The following is a 13,448-nucleotide window of genomic DNA, read 5'->3' as shown; positions in this document are numbered from 1 at the left end:
ATGCGTCACAGATACATTTTATACATAGATCAGATCAACATCATCATGACTTTTCACCCAGAAAATCATCTTCTATTTTCATGGCTTGGTACTTTCTGTGTACCTTTCAGTTCTTGTCTTGTTCCTCTTTCTTGCCGAGACACCAAGAAACGGTTCCTCTTTTACCAAGACAATTTTGCAGTTACAGCCAAACATAACTAACCTCTCCTCTAAATAAATCTAATTTAAAGTGTGTGTGTGTGTGTGTGTGTGTTGACCTCACATGCTCTTTGTGTCACCTCTTCACCTACTGTCTGTGTCTCGTCCTCAAATGCTCTTTCTCAATTCACCTGTTGCACTTCTGACCTTTTACCAGACCAGAAGCTCACTGAGACTATGTGTATGTCTTCTACTAAATAAATGTTTTAACCAAGAACCTCTACTAAAACCTTAATATAAAATGACCTGATATAAGTGTTTTGTAAGCATGTATTGCGATTCCTTCTATGGCTCCAAGTCACTTGCACAATAGATTGTCCGAACATCGCGCCGAACAAAGCTTCCGACCCCCAATTGATTGACCGAGCTCCAACTCTTTAATAAGCACAGATATGCCTTGTGTATGAAATAGTCATAACTGCTTAAGGCCTTCTTAAAGCTATCTGTTACATTGTTAAAGCAATGATCATACTGTTGCTTAAAATAACTTCCTGCTTGTGCAAACTCTCTGCAAGCCTGTTTCCTGTCAGCCTGTGACTTTTAGCCTTTCTGAAAGACACACACTGTTCTACCCCTGAATCAAGAACCTCCAGATTTTATTATTAATGCAATGGTAATGATGACAATTATTTAACTATAGCAGTAAAATAATTTCCCTTCTCGACACTCCCACTCATGACCTCTGGAACACCAGAGGTCACAATACATTGTGTCCTCACGCAGACCCTTCTCTGGTGGTCTCGAACCTCGAGATCTCCAGGATCCTCGCCCCTCCTGTGGTCGCCGAGATCTTCTGCAAAGGAAACAAAACACCTTTTCTTGCATCTCCCTAACTTATCCTATCTGGGACTCTTTAATCAAAAGCCTGATCCTAATTATCTTCTTAACTTATTTACTTGTATTTATCTATACTCTTCAACGTTACTCATCCCTTTAGAACTCTTTAAGCCCTGCTTTCACGTCCAGTTGCTCGCTCTATTTTTCCCTTATCTGATCATCAACATCCTGTGCACAAATTGTCACTGCTACAAGTTCCTCTACTCTAAAAGAAAACAACCACTTTAATCAATTAAGTTTAAGCATATAAGCAATTACTCCTGTATACATTTCATCATAGCTAAATGCTGCCTTGAAACAACTCCTATGTGTTAACACTAACTTCATTTTAAAACCTCACATTTCCTATGTTATCACCTGTTTTGGTATAGCCTTTTTATTTCATTTTGCTCCCTTTAATGTAACAATACCTCCTAATTCTAGTTTATCAGACTTAACCAAAATATATGCTTTCCTTCCTCTTTGGTCCTTCTTTAAGTTCAGTTAAAAGCTAAATGAATTTAGGGCCTTTTGCCTGGAATCAATACTGTCATGTGTGTTTCTTAACTCTGTGTCTGTAAGCGTGTGCAATCCTTCATGAACTCATATTATCCTCACAGTAGATTGGCTAATCATAGCGCTAGCCAAAGGCTCGTGACCCTCCAGAGACAAATTTGAGCCACAACTCCTTTAAAAGCACAAAATGCAATATGTATAAAAATCATTTCTATTTATAAGCTCCCCCTTTATCCTAAAAATACCTCCTATGTAATATCTGTATGTGTAAGCCTACATTATAACCACTTCTTCTAAAGATCAAAAATCAAAGCTGTTCTACCCCTTCAACCCTCACTAATTTTCCCTCTAAGATTTATTCACAGCTTTGAAAAACCGGCATTGTATCTTCTAAACAGGATTCAGTTCTGTCATGGTCCTGGGCCATGTTGGCCCAGTATTCTTGGTTCCTTGTATTTTCGCTCCTTATTTAGGCCAGGTTTTCTGAGGTGTCCTGTTGTGGTGTTCCCTAAGTGTTTTTCCCTTTGTGACTCTTACCCCCTTGTGCCCCTCTGTGTATTTATGAGCTCTCGTCTCTCTTTGTGTTTATTCCATGTTTCCCCCAGCCTGTTATGTCTGTGTTCTCCCCGTACTTTCTCTCCTCCTGTCTGAACCTCTGTGTACTTCCTGTTTTACTTTGACAGTCTCTCGTCAGTATGCGTAATGTTGTGTTCACTCCTGCCCTGTCTCGTTATGTTTATCAGTGTCACCTGTGTTTCCCACCTGTGTGTAATCTCCCTATGTTCTCTGTGTGTATTTCCCCGGACCTCCCTGCATCCTCGTTTCTGGTTTGTGTTATTAGCTTACCCAGTTTTCCGGTTTCTTGTTTTTCCACCAGTGCTGTTTTGTGCCCACCGTTGTAAATAAATATTCACCTGCACCAGAGCTGCCGCCTTTTGGGTCCTTTTCTACAACTCCACACGGCTTGCCTCGCAAACCGTGATAAGTTCACTTTTAATCCTTTAACCTTAACTTAAAAATAACAGTTTCAGTTTTACCATATCCAAATGATCAAAAACCCAAAAGGTCCTAAAATGATCCTAAATTATTAAACAATTAAATTAATAAACCCTAAACCCCCCTTTATCTTGATACATTTCATGTGTCAAGATACTATACAAAACTTAAAAATGCTCAGTTTCCCCACTCATGATCCAATGTATGTCATAAAATAAACTTAAAACAGAACAGTTATCAGTCATGTGTTTCTACAATTAATGGTAACTAAGTTACATCAAAAAATATTTCCCCTTTAGCATTTGGCATTCTCCCAACAATATACTATAATCCCATAATCTAACCCCACCTAATAAAACAAAACAGAAATTTTCTCTGGTAAAAACAAATTGTTTATCCACATTTATTCATCCTCACCTTCATCCAGTCACACATTCACTCACATGCAGTCACACCATGTATTTGCTGATAGTGGAGCCTCCCGCACGATCAGATACTCCACCCTCAGCAAAATGAGCTCCGTCATTTTTTATTTTCCATAGGAAAATATTTCTTTATGCTTTTGGACTGGATTGACTCGCATAAAATCCTTTTTACAGGGACTTACGACCTGAATTGTCCCCAGGTAGCTCTCCTCAGCCAATTGTAATCTGGAAAGCCCCCTTATATTTGCTCTTCCCGAGAATTTTCAGCGCTGTTATTCACTGTTGCAGGCCTGCTTAAAACAGAAATGAAAAATAGAGCTGATTGTTAGCTCATAAAAACAAAACAAAATCACCTGACAGGTTTTCTTTAAGTGCACTGTTACAAAATAATGGGCCCAATTTTAGACATGTCCATGTTTCCTAAAACTCCCTCTATTTAAAACAAAAACACCAACAACAACCTACCTGACAGAATCAACCCATCACCACAACAACCTTAAACACACAAATCTTGCCACCACATAATTTCACCTCCTCAATACACCAAAAGTCTCATTAAAACCACTCAATTTGCACACAAAAATCACCCCCTTATACTCTTAAATTCAGCATAAGACCCCTTACGACATCATATAATCACTAAACTATAAATTTCCTACCCAAATCTGCACTCCTCTTGTCTGCCGTGCTTCCTCTTCCTGAAAGTCACAGTCACACACACACTCAGGAAGTTCCTTCGTCACCACACACTCCAGCTAATTTGCATACTGAGTCATCTCTCAAGAAGCTTAAATAGCAGCATTCCTTGTCCTCAGCCAGAAGGTAGGGCTCCACTTGCCACTTTCCACCTCCACCCTAGCCCAGCGGCCTTACCCGTCAGGACCCGTCTTCTTACTGAAGCCGAGAGTAATCGTGACTGTGCCTGCCTTAGGTTGTCCCAGGGTTTCGAGGTGGGATCTTACCCGTCATGGGCTATCCAGCCTTCCATACTCGCCTGATACGGGGCCCAAGTGGGCAGGGGAGGGAACACACTGGCTCTGGGAATTAAAGGAATGTAAGCTGCTTCCTTCATTGCATCTTATATTAAACTATCTCTATAATAAGCTATCTCAATTCTGACTCCTTCCTAGAATAATTTCTCATATGGCACTTTGTGTATGTGTGTTTTCTATTCATTAATGTAATTGTCAGTTATTTTCTCTCTTCATTTTACTTTATTTATCTGTTTGTTTGTAACGTTCTACTTTAGTTCTACTAAACCTTCATGTAAAAACAATACTCCCTTATTTCACGCACACACTCTGCATTTTGCCTACGCACACACTTCTCTCTCAGACTTCCTCTGTTCACACATCACCTTATATGGGCATGCAAACTTCCTGTCACCCACACCATTTCCTGTTACACACACACCGCACGCAGCTGCTCAGAGCAGCTCAAGCTGCTTTGCTGTTTCTCCAGGCTAATCAAACTTATTTTGTATTTACAATCTACAAACCCTCTGTAATTCTACTAACTTTTGACCTAAAATGTAGCATCATTCACACAATGATTTCATAATCCTCTCACACACACCTTTTAAATAAACTAAACTCTTATAACATCACTCATGCCTCTCTCAAATTAAAAACACTTTCAAACTTTAAAACCTCCTACTTTACATCACCAAAGAAATACCTCTCACACCTTTATTCATCATGTCAAAGCTTCTAGTCACCGCATTCACACTTAAACTGTGACTAGAGTTAAGGAATATAACTCAACACACTTTCCTAAGAGTATTTTAGACATGCTTGTCATAATCAAAAAGAGCAAGTAAAAAACAAACAAACAAAAAATTGAAACCTCCATTAATTCTCACCGCACACACAAGAAATTGAAAAAATAAAACCCACCAGCAACTAATGCTGGAGAAAAGTTACTACTGAAAGTGATGTGTTAGTCTTAAGTATATACAGTGCACTCAATCTATTTATATATCTACATCCAAACTCAGTCAGTTACTATGCATCCCCTACGGCAACTCAAAACTTTATTTATAGTCCTTTACTAAACATAAATGGCATTTTAAACACACACTCTACAATGTTTGCAGCAGTATTTGTAAAACCAACTGTGGCTTAAACAGTTCACTGCTTACTCATTTGCATTTTCACTCACACACACACCTCCAAAAATAGCAGCAGGCAGTCAGTGCATTACTGACTCGACACACAAAGATCTCTCACACCAAATTTTCTTATTCTATATTACAACGACGTCTTATATTTACAACCACTGTCAGATCTGTCAGCTTTCGCGCCTAACCAATTTAGACAAATTTAAAATAACCGCCCACCAATTAACCAGTATCAAGACTTTAACTGTTTCTGGCCTCATTTCTAAAATCCCTAACTCAATTTAAAAGCGTCAACCAACCCAAACTTTGAAGTTTTAGGTTAAAGTTACACGCCCGAAGTCCACTTCTGCTGGCCAAAAAAGCGCAGATACCGTTGCAAACGGTAAGGAGACTCTAACTCCTAGCTTAATTCCGGGATGCCCTGTACCCCACAGCTAAACCACACTGAACTAACCCTCTTCGCCGAGAGGTCAATGTCGCGCGTCCACGACAAGGAGGGAGCGTAACCTCCGGGCTCTGCGCTTCCTAGCAGACTCGAACTGCCGTTCTAGAATAATTTATAATATTTTGAAACAACAATCAACACCCGAAACAAGTGTATAACTGAGGCAGGTGCAACCTAGTGGTCAATGGAGACTCCAACTCACAAAATGACCACTCAGGTCCACTCTTATGACCAAATTTGGACTCTAACCAACACAATAACCAATTCCCTACCAAACTACTTGAGACTCTAACTCAATTTCTTTGGGACTTCAACCCAGTATTTAAACTTTTCTTATCAGACTCTTAACTACTTTCATTTCTTCTTAGCAGAACTCTAACTGCTTCAACTCATGAGATTTTCATCAAAATCAAAACAGACATCCACCAGTAACTTCAGTGAGTAGACTTAAATTTTATCATGTCCAATTTGGCACACTTTGGAAATAATTCAACAGGTAGTGCCTTACCTTTTGGATAAGCCGGCTTATGCCCACTCACTTAGACCACTGGAATTCATGTCTGCCCGTCAGACCACCTAAGACCCCGGATTTCTCCGTCCAAACCTCCAACTCTCCCTCCTCAATAACCGGACGAAGCCCCCAAATGTTAAGATTCAATATTGAGGAAGGGTACAAGAGGTGATCGAAGAATAACCACACCGATCCGGCCGGGTGAAGTCAAACGATGATTTTAATGAATACACGCGTGGGAAGACAACTCTGTACGCAGACAGGAAGTAGTCTTCGACTTAATCAAAGCATGAACAGATATTTTATAGCATCAGGGTTTATTTACTGACGCCCCTTCATGCGTCACAGATACATTTTATACATAGATCAGATCAACATCATCATGACTTTTCACCCAGAAAATCATCTTCTATTTTCATGGCTTGGTACTTTCTGTGTACCTTTCAGTTCTTGTCTTGTTCCTCTTTCTTGCCGAGACACCAAGAAACGGTTCCTCTTTTACCAAGACAATTTTGCAGTTACAGCCAAACATAACTAACCTCTCCTCTAAATAAATCTAATTTAAAGTGTGTGTGTGTGTGTGTGTGTGTTGACCTCACATGCTCTTTGTGTCACCTCTTCACCTACTGTCTGTGTCTCGTCCTCAAATGCTCTTTCTCAATTCACCTGTTGCACTTCTGACCTTTTACCAGACCAGAAGCTCACTGAGACTATGTGTATGTCTTCTACTAAATAAATGTTTTAACCAAGAACCTCTACTAAAACCTTAATATAAAATGACCTGATATAAGTGTTTTGTAAGCATGTATTGCGATTCCTTCTATGGCTCCAAGTCACTTGCACAATAGATTGTCCGAACATCGCGCCGAACAAAGCTTCCGACCCCCAATTGATTGACCGAGCTCCAACTCTTTAATAAGCACAGATATGCCTTGTGTATGAAATAGTCATAACTGCTTAAGGCCTTCTTAAAGCTATCTGTTACATTGTTAAAGCAATGATCATACTGTTGCTTAAAATAACTTCCTGCTTGTGCAAACTCTCTGCAAGCCTGTTTCCTGTCAGCCTGTGACTTTTAGCCTTTCTGAAAGACACACACTGTTCTACCCCTGAATCAAGAACCTCCAGATTTTATTATTAATGCAATGGTAATGATGACAATTATTTAACTATAGCAGTAAAATAATTTCCCTTCTCGACACGGTTGTAGGACCCGCTTTAAAATCGCATGACAAAAATATCATACACATTAAAAAAACTGTATCACCAACGTAGCCTGGACAACATTTGCTAGTTAGATGAAGTCAGCTATCTCATCTTAGCATATTTATATGCATATTTATAATCATACGGTTCTTGGAGTGAGTGCACACACTCATGAAGTTTAGTAACTTCCGGTCACTGCAACAAGCCCAGGTACAGTTTACCGACGGATGGGTGCAGGACCTTGAAATGCACCGTGTAGAAAGTAAAGACCATCGTACCTATCATAAGTTTACCAGTCTCACAAATCGTCGTCATAAATACACATTCGTTAACCGTTTATTAATAGGACCTTTGAGCTCAACGGTAATTAATTAGTAGTGGAAATAATTTCTGGTAGCATCACAGAAATGTAGCAGTGACAATAATATTGTATGCTGTAATCGTACTGGACAATTAGTGATACAAAAACCTGTTTTATCCTGTGAATAAAAGTATATGTTTTTGTCAATGTACCATAATAACAGAAGCGAAACGCAATATTGTGTCAGGATAATTTACTATTTATGCACAATAAACACAATAAATAAAGGAGCATAGCGCGATCATTTCTGTTCAGCGCCAGACTTGCTTGTAACCTATATCACTAATTATGTTATGAAAATGACGTATTAACTACTAAAAAACACTGACCTTCGTGTAAATGCTTGGAGCAGACTAACCTGTGAGCTGGAGGGTTCTGGGACGTTATATTTGATCTTTGAATGGCTGCAATCCAGGCCACCGTCGAGTCTTTGTTACTTCGGAAACATGGCTCGAACAATTTCTCTTCAACGACGTAATCCGATAACAACCGATCTCTTTACCCGTCGGCTTCCCGTGGCTGTCATGCGACCGGCTATTGCAGTTAATAATACAACAGCTTCTTGACATTTTTGTGTTTCTTTTTATCGCTGTATAACTGATTTTAATTGAAAGCCTGCGTGCGCTAGTACCGCTTGCCACGAGTTCCCAGAATCCTTTGCGGTTCTACCCGAGAATGACGTCACATTTTCAATCTCTATATAATATGCATGTTAAATTTTATATTTGGAGTAAAATATCAAGTCTTTTCAAGTAAACAGGTTCAAGTCCAATTCAAGTCCCAAGTCATTGGTGTAAAAGTCCAAGTCAAGTCACAAGTCTTAGAACATTTTTTCAAGTCAAGTCTAAAGTCATAAAATTAATGACTCGAGTCTGACTCGAGTCCAAGTCATGTGACTCGAGTCCACACCTCTGCGTACTGCCCCCGTGTAGCCAACACTACACACTTGATCTTTGTGTGATCTGGTGTTGTTCAGTGTTCTACGTCATAAACAGCTCATGATGTGTTTAATAATTAGATCTTTTGTATCGCTCTTGTTTCCAGGGATTTTTTAACTTTGATGAAGAAAGTTATAAGAAATATGGGAAAATGTGGGGGTAAGTAGTGTTTTCTACAGTGTGTGTTTGTGTGACTCTGAATGCATATAGAATATGGTTATTATCTGTGCTTCAGTTTTACAGGTGTGTGTGTGTGTGTGTGTGTGTGTGTGTGTGTGTGTGTGTGTGTGTGTGTGTGTGTGTGTGAACATGAAAAATGAACATATTAATTATTGTTTTATTAATCCCCCCTCACTGTTTGTACAGCATTTTTGATGGCCGTCAGCCCGTGTTGTGTATCACTGATCCCGCCATGGTAAAAACTATCCTGATAAAGGAGTGTTACTCTTTCTTCACAAACCGCAGGGTTAGTAAGGACATTATACGACTCAATCAGTCTCTTTTTAAAAAAAAAAATCTGACCGTCTGTCCTCATCACCAGCTGCTTTGAATGTTATTGCAGAATTTCCGTCTGAATGGGCCGCTGTACGATGCTGTGTCCATTGCAGAGGATGATCAGTGGAGGAGGATCCGCAGCGTCCTTTCTCCCTCCTTCACCTCTGGGAGATTGAAAGAGGTACGTCCCTCTCTGCCCTGAAAACAATACAATGCCAAAAAAGACATCTATTAACATGAATGCTCCCTTCTTTAGGATTTTGTTCAGTCCGAATGTAGATGTAGAAAAACAGTGTTACCTCTGTGCTGCTGAAATTGCATTCAGGGTTGACTTTTTTGTTTTTTGTCTGTTTGTGCCTCAGATGTTTGACATCATGAAGCAGCATTCAGCCGTCCTGATCAGCAGCATGAAAAAGAAAGCAGATAAAGATGAACCTCTAGAGCTGAAAGAGTGAGAACTCTCATACTGTTTTCATTTAAATACATCAGAAAAAACGCAGATTCATCTCTTCTAAGTCTGCAATAATAAAGGTCATGTTTGATGTGTTTGTGTGGTTTTGCAGGTTTTTCGGACCCTACAGTATGGATGTGGTAACCAGCACCGCCTTCAGTGTGGACATCGACTCTCTCAACAACCCCTCAGATCCTTTTGTCACGAACATCAAAAAGATGCTGAAATTTGACTTTTTCAACCCCATCTTCCTCACTGTTGGTAAAGTATTCATTACATTTTTATAACTGCAGCTCATGCAAGATCATCAATGCAGCTGCTGTCCTTCATCTTCCATTAATAAATGTCCTCTTGTTTGTTTAATTTCAGCCTTCTTTCCTTTCATGGGTCCCATATTGGAAAAATTGGAGTTTTCCTTTTTCCCTGCATCTGTGACAGACTTCTTTTACGCTGCACTACAGAAGATCAAGATTGATCGTGAGGGCAGCAAACAAAAGGTACAGCTGTGAGTTTGTGTTTGTACCAATAACCTGTTCTGACATAAAATCACAGCTGTTCTCAGACTGTGTTTGTTGACTTCCAGACTCGAGTGGACTTCCTCCAGCTAATGATCGACTCTCAGCAAAATAATGATTCCAAACAGGATAAAGGTGATACACGGACACACGTCTCCACACATGGAAAAACCAGCTTAAAGCTGTTCTAACGTGTATATCCCTCCTACCTCCTCAGGTCTGACAGATCATGAGATCCTTTCCCAAGCAATGATTTTCCTCTTTGCTGGCTATGAAACGACCAGCAGCTCTCTCACTTTCTTGTCTTACAATTTGGCAACAAACCCTCAGGTGATGAAAAAGCTGCAGGAGGAGGTGGATGCAACCTTCCCTAACAAGGTACGTGAGAAGTGAGAACATCTGGAACTGAATAGCAGTCTTAAAGTGAGAAAAACCTTTCTTTGATGAGATCCCACCTTACTCCAGATTTAGGCTTGACTCATCTCCCTTTTAATGCAAACACACATCCTGATTTATACACGAAAATCCATCCATTTCCTTCTATCCAGTTTAAGGTCGTGGGGTGATGGGGGCTAATCCAGCTGTCTCAGGGAGCTGTGATAGCCAAGGAGGGCTGCAAAGTGGTGTTAAAATCATTTCACAAAGACACAATAAACACAAGCTTCCTTTGCAAACAACATAAAAAGTTCACAGAAGAAGAAGTCAGCTTTTAACAATGGTAAATGGCCTGCATTTGTATAGCGCTTTACTTAGTCCCTAAGGACCCCAAAGCGCTTTACACTGCATTCAGTCATTCACCCATTCACACACACATTCACACACTGGTGATGGCAAGCTACATGTAGCCACAGCTGCCCTGGGGCGCACTGACAGAGGCGAGGCTGCCGGACACTGGCACCACCGGGCCCTCTGAATGCATAATGATCAAGTTCATAATAAACCTCCAAATTTACCTATAAGAAGTTTTATGTTTTTTTCTTTAATTTCTTTTCAAGGCTGTTTTAATTTAATTTCCTTTGACCTTATTTCGTGTATTTTCTTGGATTAATTACTACATTGCAATAGTGCATACAGACTGTCTCTCAACCAGAAATCCAAACAGCTGTTTTTAAATTGTACCACTAGAGGGCAGAAGAACTCCACAATAGGGTTGGGTGTCGTCACTGATTTCTATAATAGATTCAATTTCGGTTCACAAGGTTCCGATTTGATTCGATCCACGATTTGATTCGATTTGAATGGGGGTAAATTTTGCGTCAGACAGTCAGAAATATTATAACTCTGATCATTTATCAGTACTGGCACTTGTGACACTTCATCAGAGGTGTGAGCATCACAGCAGATGCCTTTGTGTCAAAGATAAAACACAGAAAAACATGAAGTAGATTTTCCTGGCCTGGCTTTTTATAGCAGATAGCCTTAAAAATATTCTGCAGTAGATCATAAACTGAAGAAAACCTTGAATCAACATATGAACATTACCTGATGCTGCGGAAGTGAAGCAGTGCAAAGTTAGGTGTTATTTGAGACACAGGTAGGCGTTTTGCAATGATTGTTGTATCATTTTTAAAGGTTTCATATTTCTTGGGAATTAACAGCAGAAATTAGACTTTCTTGTCAGAAGTCATTTAAAAAAACTGCGACTAACAGCGCTGTAAACAACGGTAGACTGGTGGGTAAGCAAGTGAATAATGCAGAAAACAGAGATTTGAGATGGTAAACTGTTCTTGAAATACACTGAAAGAGAGAGCTTTGCAGGAAGTGGGATTTTTATCGTGGTGGAAGCAAAACAGCAAAGGTAAGAGGGAATAATGAGGATATTTATCTAATGCGAAGCTAGTTTTGATCTTCTTTTGCTGCTGGTTCAGTGAATTTTGGTTGGAAAGTGACAAAACCTGCAGCTTCAGACTCTTTCAGCCCTGACCGCGTGTCCATGTACCTGCTGTCGGGTGAGAAAGCCGACATCTCACAGACTCTGATGAGTCGGATCCACGCTTTCTGTTTACGTCTTTGTGTCGAATCCGTTTATCTGCTCTCATTTACTGTTTTAGCTGTTTGGTGGTTGTTGAAATGAAAACATTAACATGAGATTCTGGTGATTCTGGCGAAGTACATGTATATTTAAAATCTATTCAGGACATAATGAATCAGTATCCCGTTATTCAAGCTAAAATGGATTTTAATCGGAAAAGCGACAATTGAAACCCACCCCTACTCCACAAAAGTCCAGTTTGTGGGTGATATCAAGAAGTGGCTCAGAAAGACATGTTTATGTGCTTGTGTTCAGGCTCCCATCCAGTACCAGGAACTAATGCAGATGGAGTATCTCGACTGTGTCATCAATGAGTCTCTCCGATTGTTCCCCATTGCTTCACGTTTGGAGCGTGTGGCCAAGGCCAGTGTGGAGATAAATGGCTTTGTGATTCCAAAAGGTATGGTTGTCGTGGTACCCACCTGGCCGATGCACCGGGACCCCGAGATTTGGCCTGAACCAGAGAAATTCAAACCTGAGAGGTACGGAAAGGTGTCTGATGTGACAAAGCAGAATGAAGCTCTGTGGGATATATCCCAGTTTCTGTTGTTAATATAGTGTGTGTGTGTGTGTGTGTGTGTGTGTGTGTGTGTGTGTGTGTGTTCTCAGGTTCAGCAAGGAAAACAAGGAGACAATTGATCCGTACAGCTACATGCCTTTTGGAGCAGGCCCGAGGAACTGCATTGGGATGCGATTTGCTCTGGTTGTGATGAAACTTGCAATAGTGGAGATCCTCCAGAGGTACAGCTTCTCTGTGTGTAAGGAGACCGAGGTGAGAGCCCAGATCATCTTCTCTAACTGCCATTGCCTTTTTTATGCTGTATGAAGAGCCCTGTCCCAAAATTATTCACTGCTAGTTTAATAGTGATGTGGACGATGCATCCACAGTGTACATCAGTCCAAAGATAAAAAGCCATGAACTGGCACAGCACTTTCATAAAACAATTGGATTTTACGCATTTCTACGTTTTCCATCAGCTTTCCACCTTAAGTTGTTTGGAGATCTGAAATAAGAAGGCAGAGTTTTGTGTGTATTTGTCATTTATTTTACATGTCACTTCCTTGCAGATCCCCTTTGAGTTGGACATCCAGGGTCTGCTACAACCAAAACGACCAATCAAACTGAAGCTGGTGCCACGTTCTTAACCTTCCTGCTAAAAATAAAAATGATAATGAAAGATTCTCTTCTTAATTGTGCTCGTTACAAACCTTTTGTGTACAGAAGCAAATGCTAGTTTTTTACCAAAACAGTACAAGAGTGTACCTCTGCATCTTTTTTCTTAACTGAGTGACAGATGAACCATTTTACTGATCTTTGAAAATCAATAAAGAATGTCCAGATTCTTCTACTCTGTCCTGTCATTTTTATGCGCTGCAGATAACTCTGAATGTAGTCACTTTGCTGCTCACATTAGGAAAATAAA

At 40.1% G+C, this 13,448-nt stretch overlaps 1 protein-coding gene across 1 annotated transcript; it reads left to right on the top strand.

The window, feature by feature from the left end:
- The first annotated feature begins 8,612 nt into the window (after positions 1-8,612).
- On the top strand, positions 8,613-13,370 carry LOC146707471 (cytochrome P450 3A30). The gene is made up of 11 exons (XM_085458833.1): positions 8,613-8,690; positions 8,898-8,997; positions 9,094-9,207; positions 9,389-9,477; positions 9,590-9,738; positions 9,847-9,974; positions 10,061-10,127; positions 10,210-10,370; positions 12,280-12,506; positions 12,634-12,796; positions 13,093-13,370. The coding sequence occupies exons 1-11, from the start codon at positions 8,683-8,685 to the stop codon at positions 13,168-13,170; spliced, it is 1,284 nt and encodes a 427-aa protein (XP_085314959.1). The 5' UTR covers positions 8,613-8,682; the 3' UTR covers positions 13,171-13,370.
- Positions 13,371-13,448: the final 78 nt, after the last annotated feature.

This window comes from Copadichromis virginalis, linkage group LG6 (assembly GCF_057382275.1).
Source record: "Copadichromis virginalis isolate Kocher_CV1m ecotype Utaka linkage group LG6, C_Virginalis_male_GT1.1, whole genome shotgun sequence".
Taxonomy (NCBI): domain Eukaryota; kingdom Metazoa; phylum Chordata; class Actinopteri; order Cichliformes; family Cichlidae; genus Copadichromis; species Copadichromis virginalis.
This window is presented reverse-complemented; position numbering and strand designations above follow the sequence as displayed.

What these genes read in the sequence shown, in the direction of transcription:
- LOC146707471 (XM_085458833.1), top strand. An exon ending in ATGCAACCTTCCCTAACAAG is followed by an intron (nt 10,371 to 12,279) that starts GTACGTGAGAAG and finishes GCTTGTGTTCAG; the next exon opens with GCTCCCATCCAGTACCAGGA. An exon ending in CTGTGTGTAAGGAGACCGAG is followed by an intron (nt 12,797 to 13,092) that starts GTGAGAGCCCAG and finishes ACTTCCTTGCAG; the next exon opens with ATCCCCTTTGAGTTGGACAT.